This window comes from Anopheles funestus, chromosome X, assembly GCF_943734845.2.
Source record: "Anopheles funestus chromosome X, idAnoFuneDA-416_04, whole genome shotgun sequence".
In the NCBI taxonomy this organism is placed as follows: domain Eukaryota; kingdom Metazoa; phylum Arthropoda; class Insecta; order Diptera; family Culicidae; genus Anopheles; species Anopheles funestus.
The window spans coordinates 12,104,637-12,126,952 of record NC_064597.1 but is presented as its reverse complement, the minus strand read 5'-3'; the positions used below and the strand labels follow the sequence as shown (position 1 = coordinate 12,126,952).

Sequence of the window (22,316 nt, the reverse complement as noted above, 5' to 3'; positions counted from 1 at the left end):
GAATGGTGAGCACAGAAAACTCAAAGGATTACGCTATCGTAATAAAATCAGGAATTTGAACCGGTATAAAGGACTCGGTATACCATCACGGTGCACACCCATTAAGGTATCTGTGTGTATATGTGTAAGCGTGTAGATAAAAAAACAAATAAGATAGGAACCCCTTATTTGAATTCTCGTTAAATGAATACATAAATAAATAAATAAATTTAAAAAATAAACAAACGCGTGTGTGTGCATGCACGGCATAAGCACGGTACGGAGGATGCAGCGGGTCCGTTTATGACACGTAGGTAAGCACTCGAACAGCATCGTTCATGTGCACGAGATCCTTCGGTTATCCTAGGAGTCCACAACGATCAATTACTTACAATTAAAGGTACCGGAGCGTTGCGAGATGAGTGATCGACCGTGCGAAAGATGAAAAATAATCAAGTCACGAAGTTCGTAGCCAACAAGATGCCCCTAGATGTACACCGCTGGACATGCAAAGGGGATACACGTTGATCTTAACGATCTGCGCGATCCCCAGGTCTTCGTCGTACTACACACAACAACTAGCCGACGCCATACTTAAGGACCACCCTTGAAGGTGTAAAAAAAACACACACACCCTGTCGGTTCTTCGCTCTATTACTTGGCGGCCGCTGAAATCCGAAGCCTTTAACGGGGCGCCAACAGAGGGCGCAACACTCGCAAAGCAGTCACGCCGGATTTGTGGCCACAAACATCCGAAACGTGAGTGGTAAATTTTATCGTCCTCACACTGATCGTTATCAGTGCGGGAAGGCGTCGGAAATTTATTACACCGTCGCATACCGGTGCGGCGGTTTCGCTGTCGTTCAGATCGGATAAAAAAAAACGAAACAGGAAGATACCGTCCCGCAGGCTAAACCCTTCTACCCGTATCCCAAACGTACGTTCGCGTTCCAACAGACTGTCAAACGGGTGAAGGCTCTTTGGTGAGGAAGCTAAATAAATAACGCCGCGTTTTTTTTCTCTCTCTCTTTTTGGAAAAACGCGTTCTTCCATTCCACCAACTCTGACAGAGGGGTTTGACACCGATGTGGCATCGGTGTCGTCTAAATCTTTCGGCTTGGGTTTGTTCTTCTTTTTTTTCTTTTCCCTTTCAATCAACCACCACCAGGGTCTTTCCACCAAGTCTCGCAACCACCGCCGGTCGGAAAATATTTGTATTTATGTTGCGCACTTTTTTTTCCTTTCTTCCTGCATTTACTGAACAAGTTCCCGAGCGCTGGATCTGATACCCTGAATGTGTAGCGGGTAGGATGATTCTCCATTTCCAAACGGTTGAATGATTGTGAGTTAACGTGCCAACAAGGTGCTGTGTTTCGGCACCTATAAGCAATGAAATCAGCATGATTCAAGCCCAGATTGTGTAGCTATGCCGCGGAGTACGCGTACCGGAGATATTCAAAATATCCCCAAGATCTCCGAAAAAAACGGAAGAATAGAAGGATGAACACATCGCCAAACCCTACTGAGCATTATCACAATCGGAATCTTAACAGCCATTATCTCACACTGACCATCAACTTCCAAGGGGTGTTCTGATGACGCACGGCACTGTTTCGATTGATCGTCACTAGGTCTAGTGGTTGCCTTTTGCGCTTTACGTGTTCCGGAAATTGGAGAGATTTTAATGTCGGATGCGCTTGAATGCGCATTCACCTCAGCGGGTCGCCACCCGTCTAAGCTGAAACTCAATGCTGCGTATCGTATCGTATATCTTGCCAGCCCGTGTGTACCGGGTGTTGTGTTGGCAAATGTGCCCATTCCTATCCCCATCCATCGTGACGCCTTTCCGTTCCGGACATCAGTCGGTACGGCGGCGTCATGGGTCGGAATTAGATATATGGCCCCTTCCGCCTTCCTTTGCACAAGATTATTTTATGCACGACAGCGTTTATCGTGGGAAGGCGACGAAACGGTCTAATCAAACCAAACCCGATTGTCGGTGCCTAGAGAGCTATCCAGATGTATCTAGTGCACGCTGGTTACAGGAGATCCCAGTGTGCAGTACCGGTGAACCAACCTGCACACGATCCTGCGGCGTTTCGAACGTTACCGCCATCAAAGTTGTAGGGCTTCGACACAGGACAAATACTTCCAACGCACACCGTGGTAAGCAAACCCATGGGTAACCCAGGAAATAACCAGGTACTGACTGATTTGGGCAAACTCTGGGATATGTTTGGTTCCGTGCGAGGTGCGCTGTGTGAGCAGTAACTCCCATTGCTCACCATTAGAAGCATCCAGTGGAATAAAATAGGAGGATGCATCTCGATGCTTCTCGCAATAGTCGGTGAAGTGGCTGATCGGTAAACAAACCCACCGTGAGGGGCCTGCCAGACGGGTGCGCGATCAACTGGGTACTGGGAGGCCTTGCTCGTGTCTTAAAGTGTTCACAGGTTCGGATTGTTCGGGTGTGCTGGTGCAGGTAAATGATGTTTATAGGGCGGTACGTTTTGAGACACGAAACCGCAAACAAACAACGGTTATCTAATCGTTTGATAATTGAACAACCTCCCGAAGAGGAGGTTGCACTGCGGGGAACTATAGTGACGAGCGGTTGTCACAATGCCTAGAATAATCTGTCCGGTCACAGTACCGATGCAATCACCTATCGATAGTTTGCCCACTTCGTGCCGTGTGCTGTTTGTCCGGAGCTGTTCCCTTTAACTTCAACGCGTGTTTATTCTCCCCCTGCCCCCCTCCTCTTATCCACCTTCTGCTCATCACTCTAAGCCGCCTTAGGTATCGGTTACCCGGTTCGAATGAGAGGAAACATAAATCTTGTCCCACATCGGTGTGGCTGGAATTTTTTGGGCAACTGCGTACGCGCCTGCCCGTCTACGCGTTTGAGGGTGGATTCCTTCCGCAGTATGGACACTTCCGGGCGGAGTCATTAATCTTGAGGAAATCATACCGGATCGTCAGATTTCCGACCGCTCAACGTTGGTGTCCATATGTCTGATTGGGTTTCCAAGTGTATATACGCGTGTGTGTGTGAGTGTGTATAAGAAAAATTAAAAAGACACCAACGGATGGATGAAAGGTCCCGTCGGTAGTATATGCAGGTCAAAAAGGATGTGTTTGTGTGTGAGCTGTTATTTGTTCCTCCTTGCTTTCACACTCTCTCTCTCTCCCTCTCTCTTTCCTATTTTGTCTTTGCGCAGAAAGCAAAGTGAATGACGTTCCCAGGAAAACCGTTTGATGTGTCGACCGTGGACTCACGTTTCAAGACGTGTCTTACGTGGAATGTGGAAGCTTTTGCGTTCTGCACCATACCGACATGGTGTACTCATTCATGGGCGGTTGCCAAAAACGTGACATGATCTGTAATCCCTGTTCTGCTTCCTTTTTTGGTGATTGGTGTATATGTGGGTTCTGTCTCGTTTGTCGGATGGTATTTTTCTTTCTTTTTACCGATGTTTTCCTTTCTAATTGCAAGTCACAAACACATGTCCCACTAACAGGCTCGGAGGTATCGCCAAGTTAAATTAACCTTCGGCCCTTTCTGCGGAACGGCCCAAAACCAAGTGAAGCGTTCGGGGTAATAATAATATTTGTAGAACTTTTACATCCTTACAAACAGTGAACGATAAGGGGAAATTGGTTATGGACCTCAAAACCACCGTGCCGTGTCGTTCCCGGCTCTGGGGATTCTTGCGCAGGTCAATAGATTGAAGAAGAATTATTGCCCAAACTGTTTGTCCCTGCTGCTAGCACGAAAGAATCATTCTCAATGAGGCATAGAAGTAGACTTCCTTTCCTTCTTATCCTTCTCTTCAAACGCTTCAAACGAGGCAAGCAAGATGATGATGTGGAATGGTTAGAAGTTTGACACCAGTTTACAGTATGACGTCCATTTTTGACGACGTTCACAAACCGGTTCCGGTTGCGAATGGCTTCCGACGAGCGGACCCTTGGTGATACGTTGGTTTACGCCGAAACCCTCCCGCCCGGGTACCAATGTTAGAAGTTCGGTTTGTTTGTCTGGTGTGAATAGGTTCATTGATGGTGGCAAATGGTGATTGTCCGAACTTTGCCAAAGGTGGGCGAAAGGAAACCAAAACGCGGGCCAGCATTCATTCAAGGATGCAACGGCAAAGGGACATTATGTCTTGCATCTTGAAACCTTGCGGGACATTCGACACCTGGGCACGGCAGTAAACAGAGACGGAGTGCCTTGTCTACCTGCCAATCAACCGTACCTACAATCAATTGTTCTACCGTGGTTCACACACCATTGACAACCATTAAGGTGAGTATACTGATCGTACCGGTAAGATGTAAAGCTCGAGAGATATTGGAGAAGCGCCATCTGACGGATAACTTGGATTTAGATGAAGCTAGATAATGCTCAGCCATGAGAAAGTGTCAAATGAAGAATTGCTTGTCTTAATACCACCCGGAGAAACATGAAACAACACTCAACACCAAAGATGCGCAAGGCATTGTACATCTGAGCACCTTTTTTGTCGTATAATTCGACACTGATGCGTGGATGGATTGTTATTCTTCGTTTCCTGCCCTGAGATTGCACTAGAACGCTAGTCTCCCTGGTCGGTACGGATCTCTAAAGGATCAGGACACTTTTCACACTTCAAAGCTGACCTAATTTATCGCTTCCAGAAGCGATTCCAGGCATCGTCTCAGTTGACAGTAGGTAATGTGAGCTACACCTAAAATATATAGAGCACTCTCACTACGCTCGCTGCACCAGAAGTACTGGTACATTTTATGTTGTGTTGTTCTTCTTCTTTGTACGCTTTGTTTTCTCTGCTATTAAGGAACAAACCGTGACCCAAAACTGTGCTACAATAATGGAAAATAAAACAAAACTGTACCGGTACCAGCTATTGGTCAGGGGTCGTACTATTCCTCATACATCTCCTGCGCGTAAGCAAGGGATGGGATATAAAACACCGCCGGGGGCTATTTTTCGTGGCACATGTTTCGATGCGCCCATAAAACGATAGACAATAAATGACAAACGTTCGCGACATTTTGCAATGCTGAATTTGATTGCCTCGTTCACCATCTCTATCTGTGCTTTCAAAATTACGCTCCTTTTTGTTTTGTTTGGGAGTTACTTTTTGCTTCTTACTCGCAACACGAAAAACAACGCATCATTCCAACCACGTCCACAGAACATTGCAACGCGCCCTCGAACGTTTTTATTTAGGCGGGGAAGAACCTGGGCTCATAAAAGTAAATATAAGAATGACACTTTTTAAACGATATTAATAAAACGGTACTACTGTCGGTGCCGGATCTTTGGATGATCGGTGAATGCCAAGTAAGCAACGTGGTTCGCCGTCGACCGGCAAACGGTCAGGAATGCTTGACACATTATCGCTTGCAAATGCAGATTTGAAGGGTTATCCTACCTTCTGCTACCTTCTTTCTTTGTCGCTTTCCTCCTACACGTCCCCATTCCTTCCATTCAACTCACAGAACATCTCCAGGAAAATGCATTCTAGGTTTTAATTGCACTGAGACCACAACAAAACGCTGTTTCACGTTAACGATTACAAACTAAGCACCAATTTTTATTGCATTTGCAGCAACGGGGGAGGCGATTTAGATAGAAATGTTCATTATACTCAACAGGCATGCATTTAGGCTATTGCTCACTTAATTAATCCGAATCTTGATAATTTCGATTTAACTCAATGCCTATATAAAGCATTTGTTGTAGCTGTTAGGATAATAATCCAGTGGGTTTTTTGTTAAATTCCACTATCATAATGTGCTTTTTCACATTACCGGGGAAGAACGGGGTTGTAGTTTTTGTTTTCATTTCTTTCGTAAATTTGTTGAACATGAATGCAGGCAGACCGATTCATGGGGTACCGATTTTACAAGCGGCGATGAGAGGTGATCGTAAATAAAAATATTTGCCATAATCTTTATGGTATTTATCGCCAGGATGGAAAGAAGCAGGCGAAGAAGGCGAAACAGAAAAAAAGAAACACGCAACCAACCCCGTATGCGTATTAGAATGCGCCTTTCGCCAATTCGGCCCGTGGAAGCTTACGGTGCCGCTTGATGGAGATAGGTTACCATTTTATGATCTTCATTACTATTTAATTTATAGCTATTTAACGACCGTACACATGCGTTTGCACTCAATCATCCCGCAATTAGTTTACGAGATAAAAAAACCGGCTTAGCATTAGTGAACGGGGGGGGGGGGGGGGGGGTGGGTTGGATGGGGAGGGAAAGGAGGCCGGTCTCCACCCAACCTCCTCTGCCATTTTTCATCACAACCCCACCCCTCCTGTCCACAGCATTTAACGGAGGGGAAGGGGAAGGGGGGGGGGGAGGGGGGCATTAAATGAAGAAATAAAGAAAAGGAAAAATCCAGCGAAACGATCGTTGCGGCCTTCTATAAGCTGCTCTCGGCTTACCATAATATACGCATATGTACCGCAGGCCAATCGAAGCGAAATCGGACGAATAAAAATCACCATTGGATGTCTACTAATGTACCGAAAAGGAGGGCGGAAGGGGTGTGGGGGGATGGAAAGGGGTAGAAGAATTCAATTTATTTTGGGTTCGCGCTGGTTCTGAACATTGTATATGTACGGTCGATGCTGGAACGCTGGTGCTAGAAGCGGAAGGAATAGAAAAAACATGGCAGGTAAAAAATGATTAAACAACAAAATCCTGTGTCGGGCGCGCGCCACATCGCAGCCGTTTCTTCGGCGTCAGACATAATAAAGGGGTATTATTGTCATAAACGCGTATGCTTATTATGTCGATCACCGTTTCCATAATTATAGCAAAATGGGAAAATGCAAACTCCGAAAAGTTAAACGACACGGAAGCAGTGATGTTGTTAGTCGGTAGTATTTAATCAAAGCTACAAGTCAATTGACATAACACGCGTGACAGACGCATGAGTGGGCAAAAAACAGGAAGAAGATAACTAAATAATAATAGCTAAAATAGATGTAAATGTGAAGGACACTGGCCTGGTGGCGTAATTAGCTGATAGAAACAGAAACAAAAGACCAATCCGTCTCACGCCCGAGTGCCGTTGTACAGTGGCACAGGACCATGTTTACTGATCAAATCGGATGGAAATCGTATTCATTCATTATTGAATTACCATCGGTTTATTCTTGTCAATCTTATGGTAAACTTAGCTTGTACGCTAACCGATTTTTTTTGCAGTAATGCTGCTTATACTTCAACTAGGCTGCGATCAAACGCCACCATAAGCCATAAAACCCCGCTATAAATGCAATCGAATGGAAGTCCTTAAGCGGGATATAAAAACACGATTACACAGTGCGCAGCTCACCTTGGGTTGCACCGCAATTATATGCAAACGGCCAGCGTGTAAGCGCATCAAATAAATGCCCATCAGCTTTATGGCTGTCGTTTGGTGGCTGTAAAAACTGTCAACTGGTAGGTTGATTTGTATCCCGTATAAATCGGTGATCGGGCAAAACAGATACTAAACTTATGGCGCCATGCAACAGTGTGCAATAAGAACATGGGCAAGCTTTGGCATGGTAATGGATAAATGAAGCTACAAAAGAATGTTTTTAATTAATTTTTTTTCTGGATTCCTTCGATTATTAAGGTTTCTAGCTAAATAGCTTGTTACAACTTTAGCAAGAGCCATGCTTTTGGATGCCCCCAAAAAAAAAGATCCTTCAGTTCTTCATCTCAGGAACATCGACCGAAGTTCGGCAGGCTTTTTATCTTATTAAAGCTTTTATCTTGAATCAGTTCATATCTTTTGCTATAATGGACGAGGATTAGCCATTGATGAGGGCAGCATATTCCAGAAGATATTTTGTCATATGCCATATCTCCTCAAAGGTCCTCAAGGGGACAAAAACTTATTTTTCCCTGATCGCCAACTACAAGCAAAGCTTTTTTTTGGATCATGGTGTAGGAGTCCTCTACGCTTATCTTCCTTTGAGAAATATAGCAAACCAGCACATTCTGTGGGGTAATTATTGATAAGGTGTGGTCAGGCTGATAGTTTTGTATGTCTATGTCTATCATGTCTATATTAGGATGTTGGCCGTTTTTCCAAAAGTGAGAACATATAAGAAATGTCAATCGGTTATATCTCACAATGAAAAAAAACTGCCTTCCGAAGTACATCCTGAGTAGTAATTAGTAACTTATATGAAAAAATTACCGAAAAACCGAAAAAATTATAAGAAAAACCGCACTTTATAGGAACTAGTGCTGCAGATTTTTTGGGTATTTTTACTTCAAACCGCAAAATGAACTAACTAAATGAAAAGAGTTTAAACTGATTATGAAAAATGTAAAGCACGCTCGCGGAGCAATCTTTATGAAGTAGATCCTTGATTGCATTTGCTTATTTCCAATTTTAACGGAACCTCCCTACGTTGTGGTGGTTTCCTCTAACACTATATAACTTGCACGTTTTTCTTTTACACATCCGATTAACATACACATTTTGCAATCCCTTCTTCTTCTGCCCATTCAAACCGATAGAGATCAGATCTCGGAATCATTCATCCATCCTATATTTCGCTTCCTTTCCTTCCTTTTTTTGTGTTTTTATTTTCGTTTTGTCTGCTTTCTTATTTCTTGGCGTGTTTTTTTTTTGGGCACGGAAACCCTTTCCCGACCAAATGGCTGCGAAGAGGCTCGGCACCTTAAAAACGGCAAATAAATAAATAAGTAAACGAGTCCAACAATCGATCGATTTGAATTTTAAATCCCCTCACGCTACTTGAATATCTATCTGATTCCGCATCCGCGTACCGCTCTCGATCATGATCAGTCATGGAGATGTGTTTTTTTCTTTCTTCTTTCACCGTTTGGGCGCTAGAGCACACCGCGTCACGACCCAAAACACTGGAGAATAACTGTGGTGTTTCCAGGTGGAGGTGGAGCACAAAGTTTCACCGCTGTTTCGCACCGGACTCATCACGAGTCACGCAGAGACAAGTAGAAAGTGGACGACTTATGCGCTGACGTTCGGTGACTGTGTGCCGCATTAGGGGCGAACTTAGCGCCTTCGCTTCCGGAGCTTATGCAAAGATCGCACTATAAATATAGCAAAAGCCATTGCCAGAGTGCCAGGGTTGAAACATTGTGTGACGCACCGTGGTGGGTACCGTGGGGTTTTGCGACTTTGTGGGAGCGCTCGGGAGCATCAGCAGGCGCCACCCGACGGAAACAACAACAACAAAAAAATTCACTGCTCCCGGACCTGTGCCCAGTTCTCTTTCATGCCGATGGCGCCTGGACGATCGTTTAGGGTCGTTTCGATTGCGAAAAGTACCGTATTATTTACGTTTGTTTACGGTCAGCTAATTTTATGATTTTTGAAATAAAAATTTTCATAATGACTTGCTGGTGGCTGCAAATCGGTGTCGGGCGTACAGCGTTCTCCGGCACGGACGTGAGCGTTTTTTGATTAACAAAAAATAATAATAATAAAACTCCTACAGCTATGAATTCGAATGAGGCGCGAAAGCAAAGAGGGAGGCAAAAACGATGTTTTAAATGGCTGCAAATAACGCTTGGCCAATACGTGAGCGCAGGGAGGTTACGGCTGAAAGGAGCACGAGCGGCGAAAATACAAACGGCTCCGGATTAACGATGAGAAGATCATGAGTGCGCTCTTGAGAGCAGCGTCGTGCTAGCACACAGAGTGTTCAAAAGACGCGATCTTGCAGAAAGTCACACCGAAACACGAAACAAGAACGTCACGCCATGTGTGAGGGGTAAATGGGAAGAAGGCGAGAAGGAACAGCGCAGGAAACGATTGGAATATAAACCCTTTCCCCAACCCCCCACCCCCATTTTCGCTTGCAACCCACACCCCGATCGTGTGCAGCATCGTTAGAAATGAAATGGAAAGCAAAAACACACAACGATACACCCCGAAAACGGTTCTGCTCCAGGAGAACTCCTGAACTATCGTACTCGGCATGCGCTTGGTGCCGGTCAGTTTGTAACCTGCCTGACTGTTACCGTCCATTTGCACCATCGGGCCAACACTTTTATTTTCTCCGGGCGTGAAATCCACTTCGACGACCAAATTGGATCAAACACAATATGTCCCCGGGGTGCTTGGGACACACACGCGCACACAATCCGTCCACATCCTGACATGACAGCGTGCCGGTACGTTACAGGGTTTGGTTTTGGGCTGACTACAGTTTGTATGCATCATTGGGCAGATATATTTATACTAATGAAATGTTATTTAATAATTATTGACGATGGTAATTGATGGTATTGACGTAGACTCTTGTGTCGTTCAATAGCTAACGTTGCGGTGAAGATGGAACCGATTGTTCCTGGCATTGTGTAAAACCCTGTATTGCGAATGTTCCCAACGTTTCCTGGGTGTGTTGCTTTTCACCTCCACTTCGTTCGCACCCTGTGCGTGTGTGTGTGTGTGCGAGTCGTTATTTTAAGAACTCCCGCAACTTCGTTGGAAGTTATGCGAAAAGGTGCGCGGCATACATAGGAAATCTATAAATTCTCCACACGCAGCCGCATATTAGCGTCTTTGTTGACGCGACGCAATACAATTTCGCAGTTGTATTGACACAGATCGTATGTTTGCCGGCGAGCAATGCGTGATTGTCCACTTTGATTCGAGTGTTCTGGCAAGAAATGTAGCCTTAGAAGGAGTATCTCCATATTCTCGACAGCGGCAAGATGATCCGTGTTTCTTGTGGCTCTTCAAACGTTGCAGCTTGACGAAATCTGAAATAATGTTCAATCACATCTAGGATCGGACGGAGATATTCAACGAATACCCTCCAGATATTGAATTTTTCCAAGTTACTACAGTAAGATGCACTTTAAAACATTCGTGTGTCCTGAAGATACTCCACCGACATCACTAAGGTGACATCACTCGTTTTGCATCGAAAGCGTTTGCCCTGCCAGGGGGTTTCTCTTCCGCAGGCAGATAGAGTTGTCAGTTGAGCGCAAATCGCCTTTTGACAAATGGTACCCAGCGCTCGTGGACAGCAGTAGCTCAACGGCAGATGCAGGTCCCGATGTAACGATGCATTGCCCTTTGTCACGCTATCGTGCCGTTGCGGGGTGTGACAATCCCGTCGTGTCGTGTCGATTTGATTTCCTTCTCCGACTACGTTACGGAAGTATCACCGCCCCGCCCCTCTCCCTGAGGGGGAGGGCACAACGGGGTCGACACCGTGTGCATGCGCCAACCGTCGCACTTTATCAGTGGAATATTAATGTGTGGTATAAATTTTCGCGCAATTTAAAGATTAGAACGAACGCACGCTCGATTGAATATTCACGAGACACGCGGTACGATTGGGCCAGATTTGTGCCGTTGTTGCTGTCTTATCCAGACGTTAGGTGCTTTATCTTCCGATACCTCACACTAGCGACGGACACGGGAGTTGTACGAGGATTTACATATGCACCGGAGGTGGGGAGGCGGGGGACACAACCGGGCGGATGGATAGGATTGGATTTCCTTACCAGGTGGAAATACCGAGACCGCATCGAGACGGACGCTTCCCACTAGGCTCGTGTGGCTCCAGGAATTTTATTCGATTGTCCACGTTTGACAGGTCTAATGAGAAGGTTGGTTCACGCGCTAGCTACAGAAGGTTAAGGGTGGCATAAAGCTCACCATTCTCCAACCGTACGACACAGTGTTCCCCGTTCTAGAGGTCATCCCGCGTCGTCATTTCGCGCACGGTCGTCAGTTACACCGTAGGCCCATAACGCCCCGTAGAACACACGCTGTCAGCGTTGGTTAAAGGAGTCCGCGCGAGCAAATACGGTTCAAGGCAGCTATCTGCGATCGAGACGAATGTCTCGCACAGATTGGCATGCGCGCACGCCTGTGTCAAAGGGTGCGGAATGCAATGTTAATTGCATTTTTGTTTCCCTTTCGCCCGTTCGCTATATTTGCGCCATGTTTTCACTATCCTGTCATCGCGAAACGCGTGGAAGCGCATTCCAGTGTCGGAATAGTGGAAGGTTTCGGCGCACGCCAGGGTACCGCCGGCATATTGGAAAGCACATATGTACGTGGATTAATCGTCTCGCCACCCCCTCTCCAATATGTCCCCACTCGAAAGACATCTCCCTACCCTGCTCCCTCATCCCCATTCGTCGGAGAAGGTGAAATACATCGAACGACAGACAAAGTGTCGGACAAATTACTCCCAGAAATGTGTACTTTGCCGTGTTGGGTGTTTTTTTTTGGCTTGCTTTGTTTTGCTTTTCTGCATTTCCCCCCAGAACGTCTGTTGAAGGTATAAACAATGTGCGTGTGCTGAGTGAGCGAACTCAACGAGCCGTCTCATTGACACCTACCGGGTGACTTGTTGCTGCCATCGTTTCCGCTCCGCTAGAGGGCGCCATTGCGCGAAAACGTCCGAAAATGTAAATCTTCTGCTTCCGATTTGGACACTTTGCGGTCTATCAACAGATGCCACTTAGCGGTCTGGTAGGTATGTTTGTTTATTTGTTTGTATGTAAGTTTGCCTTTTTCTTCTTCTTCTTCGACTGCTTATTCGTAGAAGTTGCTTTCCTTTTCCTTGCCATCTTGCACCATTGGCCCTGGCCGGGTTGCCAGCTGTAAGGTGAGATGTTGCAAAAGTTAGTGGCGTGACAGAACGACATCTGTGACGTACACGTGAGGTTAATGGCAGATGGCAGTGAGAAAGGCCAACCATTCAGATAGAAAGTAAAGCGTGAATGGAATGTTCAGGGTAACGTCAGGTAACGCATCTCCCCATCCACTTTCGCTCTACCATTCTACACAGAAAAAAAGGAACAACGTAAGCATTCTCCATCGTTGAAGTTTGATTCCGAAGCCAATCGCGTCAGAATGACGATAGGGCGATCCGATAGCACGCCTGTTTCCGGGGTTCTTTTTAACCCCGAACCTGAGTACGCGATTGAAAGCCGATAGCAGATTCCAGTTCTGCCATCCGCGAATGGTGAGTGTAAATTGACAGTTCATGCGCGGCAAGAGGATCGCCGATGGTGCCCCGGGGGCAAGTCGCTCCAAATTCGTCTGCCGCCAGTCCATTTAATCGACGTTCGATGGCCGCTACCATTCGGGGTGCCGGCTGGCCGCAACTAAGTGGAATCGCATGTAGTGCGGTACACGCACCATAAGTAGCGCCAATTGAGCGCGGCACCGAAATGGCGACCATCTGCTTGGGTTGGTAAGCCATGGACGCCATATTTCGTTTCATTTGCGGCTGTGTATATCTAGTCGGTCGGACTACTGGCATTGGGGCACGGACTCCGGGGGAGGAGGTGGTTGGCTACGTTCTCGAAACGGATGCACATCTTATTGACGCTTCTTTTGCACACCCCGTATGCGGGTTCGGTGCGCACAAGCCAATGGCAGTGAGTAAGCATTACCTTCGTAAGAGCGAACGTATGTTCCCGTATGCAAACCTGGCGCACTGCACTTGAAATTGATTGTTCCGGTATCGGTACCATTTTAAGCGATGTTACTGCAAGGGTGAACTCTTTTCTGCTGGCTAGATACAGCTTTAATCATCCGACCACACTAACCTGCCCTGGCAACGATGATTTTAACATCTAATTGCTAATTAGAACACGCGAAACTGGTTGGTTCCCGCGTATCTTCATTTTTGCGAGGAGATGGAAAGTGAGAACGCAAAGGGAAAAACCAGTGGTGTGATCGCCACGCAGTTGCCTGCTGACGTTGGTCAGAAATTCTTCACATACCTTTGGCGCTATTTTCGGGTGCATGTAGAATTTGTTTCCAAAAGGGTAACGCCCTATGACATACTGCCGTTTCAGCGAAGGTAAGCAGTGGTTTATAATGGCCAGAGCTCACCGGAAACTTCCAAGCGTACGCCTTACAAACCGCAAACCAGGAAACAATTCTACCTAGTAAAGGTTCTTTGGATAAGGAGTCCTTGGATAGACGTATTACTGTGGCCATATCAACACGCATATTTATATTTATCGAAACACATACACACGGGGAAAACACTTCACAACAGGATACGCCAATTTATTGCAAACGACCGTGACCAGACTGGAGTAAATCCACCGGAACCGGTAAGGTTTTACGGGTTGTACAGGAACATAGTAGTAAATTTGCAACCAATTACACAGCGGTCCATAAAACGTTCGATTCGAGCAAAATATATGCCGGGACCCAGACCAATAGTACGTGTTTTGCAACATTTACGATCAAATAGGCAACAATGGCCTTATTCCTTGAGCGTCGGCGAAAGTTAAGACTGCGAAACGAGTGTTTACAAACGCACAGGAAGGCATTGATTGAAATCCTATTTTGGGCTTGTAAAGCCGGCCAACAAAACAGCCAATTTGAACATCTTGAAATGCATAGCCCGAGCTATGCATCAATATTCAAATTCCCCCACATCCTCTATCAGCAAGATGCACTATTGCCCGGCCAGTTTATGTGTCTGGTTTGACGAAACACTAGCACGGTGGAAGTGTTGCCGTGACTCGGTATCACAAAACGGACGATGATCGCGGCCAACAACCGACTGTGTCATCGAAGACCCATTTTAATTCCCAATAATAAGGACACATAAAAGATCGGCGGTGAATACACTCCCTTTTGAATGTGTAATGTCAACCGAACGAACCGGAATGCTGTTGTCGAATGGTAAAATATGATTTTCTTTCTTCTTTTCTCCAACGTTTCCTTTACTGTTTCACCCGCCACCAGGGCACGATCGCTAAAGCGACTGCTTAAGTCATCAACCAAATCTCTATAAATTATCCGAATTGATGTCGGCAGATATGTGCAGACTGGTGAGACCTCACATTGGCGCCAGCCTGCACAACAGCGAGGCGGCTCATTTTTTTCTTTCGTTTAATTTTTTAAAACGGCACATGCTGTCGCGTAAAAAAAAGCATACGGTATGCGGATTTTGCAAATCAATGGTTTAAATGGCAATGATATTTAAAAGAAAACGTACTGGAAATGTGGAGAGAAATACGGGAGTTGTTGTTCATTGCCGCAACAGCAGCAGCTGCCACCGATGGTAGCGAATGGGAACTTATTTTTAAGATAAGGTTTATGGGACAGTAACAGACACACCGATCGTTTGCTGACGTTGCATTCCTTGTAGTGATTGTTTGCGCTAATTGTTGCGGTTCAGGCTCACTGTTACAGTGCAGATGAATCATGCCCAGTTTGACATTCGTTGACTTACTAATCTTGATTAGTGGCGCATGTTTGCCTGACTCAAGAGGAAATTCCCTCGATCGTACTAACAAACTGCAGCCCCATTCAAAATGGAACATGATGGAATTTACTAAGCATTGACTGCTGTTTGGAGTGGTAGCAGCTGCGGTCACATGATGTAACATCGATATTAGAGGAATATAATCATTCAAGTTTGGATCCTCACAGTTAGCTTGTTTTCGTAACATCAACACATTTTAGCACTTTCGAGCTAATGTCATTTAATTAAGGTACATTTTACCTACTGATTATTTCTTATGGGTTAAAATTGTAAACTTACTTGTGAACGGTTGAATGTCGAATATTAGGATGAAATATCCTGCTCCAGCAAAGGCTGCTCCATCTGTTCCTCACCGGCTACTTTCCCACAAATTCTAACCTAAAAATAAAACATTCATTTAATAAACATAAAAGATAACACGCATAACATCACAAAAGATAGCATACACGTAAAATTTATCCCATCGAGACTAATTATTACCCCAAGCCAGCTAACCAAAACAATCCGATTCTTGAACGAATTTTTGTTCACTAATTTAATTCCATTTGCAAATGATGACGAAAAAGATTTTTTTGGCACACGAAAGCGAATGCTAGTTCTAATCACTTCTAATTCTAATCTACATTCACTTTTTACTAATTTCACTTTCTCCAAAACAAGCGTTTTAATACCGCGTGATAACAAAACTGATGCGTGATAACAAACTGATCTAGATCTTTCCGCATGATTGACCTGTCAAAGTGCACGTTAACCGTCTCTTGACGTTTGATCGCGTTCCCCCTCTTCACCCCATTCCCCCGTCTCCATCATTCCACAAGCTGCAGCACTTACTCCACTCTGTTTGCACTTCGATCGATCAACAACACAATCAACGTCACAACAGTCTCCGGTGTGTTTGTTTATGAGTTTCATCATCTTAATTGCTACCGCACATTTAATCGGCACGCATGCCGAAATTATGAACTGCCTTGACTGTTAGCAGTGCGCGGATTTGGGTGCTTTCCGCTCCGTAACCACGCAACCCAACCTTACCGTACGACCCAGCGTGTTATGAGTGTGTAATTTCCATCATTGTTCTGATTATTTGTTTCTTTCTTTCTAGCCTGCCTTCCCAGTTCGGTTTCAGCACGGTGGAAGCTTAAAGGACGCTTTACAAGCCAACCGTCACCGGGTGCCTGGTTGGCGGTTGGGCGGAAAATTCCCCAAAACCCATCTTAACTGCCCTGGCAGGAAATGACATTGTTGACACTGTGGACCTTTTGAGAGCAGACGATTGTGATTAGGACAAGCTGATCGGTAAATTTTTTTTTTGGGCCCTGGGTTGAATGATTCGTTTGTCGGAAGCGCTGATAAGGTGGCCCCATGGTCACGTACCGTAACCGTTCATATATACTCCCAGTTCCCGGTAAGCGCGATGTTCAGTTTACAGACAAACGCCTACGGGTAGTGTACACTTTTCACGCACTCGCTTTTGTACGTGTGTGTGTGTGTGTGTTTCTATGTGCGTGTGAAGAAAGAACAAAATAATCAAAACCGACATCAACCTGCTCAGTAGCAAAAATCAAAAGCCCGGTCGCAAGGGAACCAGCTTTGGGTTGCGGAAAATTGCAGATTGGAAGGACACCGTTTACCGGGTGCTATACCGGTTGGCAACATCAATGCATAACGCTTACTTTCTGCTATTCAATCGATGCGACATTGCAAACAAAACGCCACTCACCTGGCTGGAAATATTGGACAAGGGCTAAAGAAAGTCGTAAATAACTTATCGACTCCGTCTTACAATCTTTTCGTCCAACTGTGTGTGCGCGTGTGCCTTTGTGTATCCAACACGATTCCTGTATCCTTTAACGTGCTGCGTGCACGTGTATGTGTGTAATTTATTTGTGTGCAACGACAACTCGTCCGTGTAACGATGGCACCAAAATTTCGGGAAGCAGATCAAACGACACCACTGCTTCTGGACTGCAACAATAACAATGGTCGATGCGGCAATGACGTGCGACGGATCGGCAATGGGAACATCGTCCACATTGATACCGAGATCGAGCGGAATGATAAACCGTCACCGCTGGACGCACAGTACGGTACCATGCTGGTGGACCCGGTGGCCGGTCGTACTTTGGAGCATCCCACCACCAACCTAGACACGCTGATGCACATGCTGAATGGGAACCTCGGTACGGGCATACTGGCGATGCCGGACGCATTCAAGAATGCCGGTCTGTACGTTGGTTTTTTCGGCACGCTTGCGATGGGTATCATCTGTACGCACTGTATGCATCTGCTGGTGCGCTGTTCGCACGATCTCTGCCGACGGTACGGACGGCCGTCGCTTTCGTACGCCGAGGTTGGCTACTATGCGCTTGATTCGGGCCCAACCTGGAGCCAGCCGCTCGCTGCCAGCTTCCGGCGTCTGATCAACACCTTCCTGATCGTTATGCAGCTCGGTCTATGCTGCGTGTACTACCTGTTCGTGGCGGTTAATCTGCGCGAACTGCTCGAATACCTCGGCGTGCAGGTGTCCGTCCTGACCGTACTCGGCTATCTGCTCATACCGCTCACACTGATGAACATGGTGCGAAGCCTAAAGCTACTCACACCGACGTCATTAATCGCCTCGGTACTAGCGATTGCCGGCCTAGCGATCGCTTTCCTGTTTCTGCTGCAGGATCTCCCACACAGTGCAACCGTACGGCCGGTTTCGTCCTGGTCGACGTTACCACTCTACTTCGGCACGGTTATGTACGCGTTCGAAGGCATCGGTGTGGTGCTACCACTGGAAAACAATATGGCGAACCCGCGCGACTTCATCACCTGGAACGGTGTACTAAATACCGGCATGACGATCGTCGTTTGTCTATACTCCGCTGTCGGTTTCTACGGCTATCTCAAGTATGGTGAGCAGGCACAGGGTAGCGTCACACTCAACCTGCCCAACGATAATCTGTAAGTGCAATCCCGCACATTCAGACAATTCAAATGCGTTTGCTAACCATTTTCTTTTCTTTTTCTGTTTCTTATTTCTTTTTTGTTGCTAGGCTTGCGCAAATAGTACGCTTGCTGATGGCCGTTGCCGTGCTTGCCTCGTACGCGTTACAGTTCTACGTCCCGATGACGATCCTAGCACCGGTCGTGACCAAACACTGCCGGCACCGGCATTGTGCCGAGTACGCGCTCCGACTCGTCACCGTGCTGCTTACATTTGTGCTCGCTGCCATCATCCCGAACCTGGGCACGTTCATCTCGCTCGTCGGTGCCGTCTCCACCTCCACGCTGGCGCTCGTCTTTCCGCCGGTGATCGATCTGCTCACGCTATGGCCGAACGGTAACCGACCCGGCCGGCGCTGGATCGTACTAAAGGATGCGCTGATCATCACATTCGGTGCGTGCGGATTCTTCTTCGGCACCGTCAAAAGCCTCGCGACTATTTTCGGCACCTCCGACGGAGATCCGAGCGGAATTCACTAGGAAAGCGTTATCATCATCAACAACAACAACGAAAAAGGACGCACCCCCACGAGCAAAGGATGGTTGGGAGGCTTCTGCTTTTTTTTTAAGAATGATGTGTCCACCACCACGTTTCCACCAAACACGTCCGACCATACCAGGCTCAATGGCAACGGTCAGCTACGGTCTGCTGTTGTCATGTTGTACGCATCACATTCTTCACAAAACCCGTCCTTTAGTCACGCACGCAAACAGACGCGCATTTGCAAGAGGGTTACAGAGACCATGGCTTTACAAGCAACGCGTGTGTATGCGATATCGACGAATTGGCGCGATTGGTTACATTACATCGATAGTTCGCGCGATCACGTATGCAACCGCGGGCGCGGGAAGTACCAGTGTGTGTGGATCCGCTGACAGCTATATAGGAGCACACCCCAAAAAAAAAACACTACACCGGTTAGAAGTGTTATATAGTATATAAATATATAGGTAGAATAGGTTTTTGCTTTTAGTACTAACAAATGTCCCTCAATGGGTGTATATTTATCATCGCGAAGGGACCTGAATGTTAATCGTATGTAATAATGCTAATGTCGCTCTGGAGGGCACCCCCCTCATCATCTTCAACTCGCACTCACCCACCAACCCTAGACGGTGTTGGTCCCCCCTTTAAGAACGGTGCGTCACAGCGGCAGCAATGCCGGAGACAATGGGGCATATAGCAGTTGGGGCTGTTGCAGAGAAAACGCCGAAGAATGTCTAGCGAACTACGTGGACTTGGATGTACTGTAGTGAAATATAGAAATAAAGAGTGCGTGTCTCTCTCTCTCTCTATCTCTCTGTCCCGTGTAGTAGTTAGATGTGTAAGAGCGTTTGAAAACTAGAGCCATCCGGAAAGTGCGTAGCTGGGTGTAGAGGGCAGCAAAGTTCGCAACGCGCACACATCGCACCTCCTCTATCTGTGACCACCCTGTCGCCCTTCTGTTTGCTGTCTTCCCACACTTCACCTCGATGCTTTCTCCTGCGCAACAAACATCCGTCGCAACCGTTTTGCGAGAAAATAAAGATATTTTTGATACTTGCAATGGCAAAATGCTTGGGTCCAGTATCTATGCGCGTGTGTATGTGCGCTCGCTCATTGCACTTAGCCGGGCGGTGCCGCTGGCGTGGGCCAAATGCTGCCTCCCCAACACTGCTGGAACCTTTTTCAAGTTTCCTCCCATTCCATCGCTGCAATTCAAAACGATGTCAATGAACGGGAAAACATTTCGCCCCGAATACCTTCAGTGTGCCGATGGCGGAGGGGGGAGGAGAGGTTGGAACACCATGTTTGTAGCCACGTTCGTACTCTCAACGATAAATGCAAACAATAAATTTGCAGCTGCACGTACTGCACCCCACTAGTTTGCAAATTCACTTCGGTGTTAATTATCCTTCACCGAATCTCCCAACTGTTCCCGGCTCCCCTGTCACCTTCCCGTACGTGCACCCTACAATAGGTTGTGCGTTGTTGTAGTTACCATTTCTGGAATCGCCGCACCGTAACACCGGTGCGTGACGCATCGGAAAAGTGTTTTGAGCACCTTTCCCGGTGCACCAGATCCTCGGTCTAAGAATAGACCCACTCCATTATGCAACGGGTGCAATTGGGTGTGAGGGCTATGGAATGGTGATAACCCTTGGACGGTTCGTCCCCAGACCGATAAGAGCGACCGTACCGTCGCGTGTCGCGTACGCGTGCCAATCCGAACGACTGCACCGGACCACTTCACGCAGCGCCATTTTCAATGACTTCCCTTTTATTTGTAGGTTAGGATCGCAATATCAGCGACAGTATATCAACTTTTCTTTTACTTTTTATTTACAACAATCCACATCGAGACACGCACAACCGGAGCGTAACATTGTCGCTCGTGGTTAAGGGGGGGTGGTTAGGAAGTGTGCGGACGAAGATTGTTTTTCAAAAACCACTATATTTATAGCACTGCTAGCGTATGGAGGTAGAAGCGAACGGTTCTAGCAAAGGAGGAGCAGAAAATTGTGTAAACAAAAATCAAATGAACTGATATTTGCTGAAAGCGCACCGGTCACCATATAACGCGTAGCACAACACATCGCGTAACGGTTGGACGCGTCTGCCACTTGCCTTGTTGATGGTTGGTTTTTTTTTATTCCTTAATGTTTATGTTTTGATTTTCTGCATATCAATGCAGTTTTGTTTGCTTTGTTTCAATGCTTCTCGTCCACGTTCTTGTGACTGGGATTCCTCAATGGCTTTGGTTAGCGCTCAATCATTAGTGCGTTACGTTTTTTTTTCATTCTTATTTACATTTAAAACGTACGCTCGAGCACTTAACTACTAACCGACATATTAATCATGGCCTTTGTTTAAATAACGTACTACTAATCTTTTTCTTCTGTTGCTTTCATTGATAAATAAATCCGTTGGTCTTTTTTATTTCTTATTGCAAACAAATCGATTGCTTTCTGGGTGCGATTAAGATGAGTAGTAATTGGTATTTAAATCAGAGGGGAAAGATTGTTTCTGTGACCTGCGAAGCTCACATCAAACAAGAATTTAAAGGAAAGGCTTAAAAGCCGATAAAATCTTGTCCTCTGAAGGATGACGTAATTCTTCAAAATTACACCGATCGCGCATTAGAACCCCCCGAGCCAGGATTGACACACCGACTGCAAATTCATATCGACCAAGGCGCCTAGTTTAAATTTCATCAACCAATCTCGTACCGTACCGCTTGTCCCATTCCGACCGTTTCTCCTGTCGAAGGAATTTCGATGTCTCGTTTCGATTTCGTACGCGTACAACCTTCCCGTCAAACCGTTTGCCTACCGGCACATACTCCAACGGCGTGTGCCCCAATCGGTTGTAGCTACAGTACCGAAGGGTACACCGTCGTATAGGAACTTGTGCTCGTTTAGTGCTTTAAAGTTATAATTAATAACCGCAAATGTTCGGTTAGGTACCCCATGGCACAGACGGCAGCAGAAATTGCTTCGCTCGGAGTGAGGATCTTGGCTGGGAGCTGGAAATGAGCTTATCAACGTTCCGATTCGAATGGTTTTGTTGAAAACATCACGCCAGCAATAAGTTGGCCGTGTCTAGAAAAGTGCTTATGCAGATGAATCAGTGAGGCCGGATATGGTAACGAGCTTCACATAACTCGAGACAGCGAAAGAGAAACCACCATCCTCGTCTACTTTATGGATAATGGCGAGAAGATACGTTCTAGAATTCCAGGGAAATTGGTACACGGTTTGTTTATTTACATTTCGCTGACAACTTCACACCGATCTCCGGCTGTTGAAATATTGACTAAACAAGTTGTCTCAAAACCGCAATTGATTTACGCTCTTCAATCACGCTTAGTCATAGTCATGGTTGGATTCATGGCACAATCGAAAACGCACGACATATCAACAAACCACGTCCGGAGATATAATCTTTTCTATGGTTTCTCACTAAACTTTTCAAGGTTTTTTTTGCTGGAGTGTGAAGTTTGACAACTTCAAGCTATACGTCAATGACTAGTAGGATATCTTATAAGCTATGCTTAGTAATGTTTCCTTTGATCTTTAATTTAATTTAAT

The 22,316-nt window shown here is 46.2% G+C and overlaps 1 protein-coding gene and 1 long non-coding RNA gene across 2 annotated transcripts in view; one reads left to right on the top strand and one right to left on the bottom strand.

Moving 5' to 3' along the window:
* LOC125774685 (uncharacterized) overlaps positions 1-15,849 on the bottom strand; it is a 38,309-nt gene extending 22,460 nt beyond the window's left edge. Inside the window, exons 1-2 of the long non-coding RNA XR_007421100.1 lie at positions 15,701-15,849; positions 15,534-15,632 (exon numbers count right to left, since the gene is read on the bottom strand). This is a non-coding gene — a long non-coding RNA (uncharacterized LOC125774685). The remainder of the gene's footprint in view (positions 1-15,533; positions 15,633-15,700) is intronic.
* Positions 15,850-16,667: 818 nt separating this feature from the next.
* On the top strand, positions 16,668-19,541 carry LOC125770729 (proton-coupled amino acid transporter 2-like). Its single transcript, XM_049440715.1, has 2 exons — positions 16,668-18,203; positions 18,296-19,541. Exons 1-2 carry the CDS (start codon positions 17,170-17,172, stop codon positions 18,723-18,725), a joined length of 1,464 nt encoding a protein of 487 aa, XP_049296672.1. The 5' UTR covers positions 16,668-17,169; the 3' UTR covers positions 18,726-19,541.
* Positions 19,542-22,316: the final 2,775 nt, after the last annotated feature.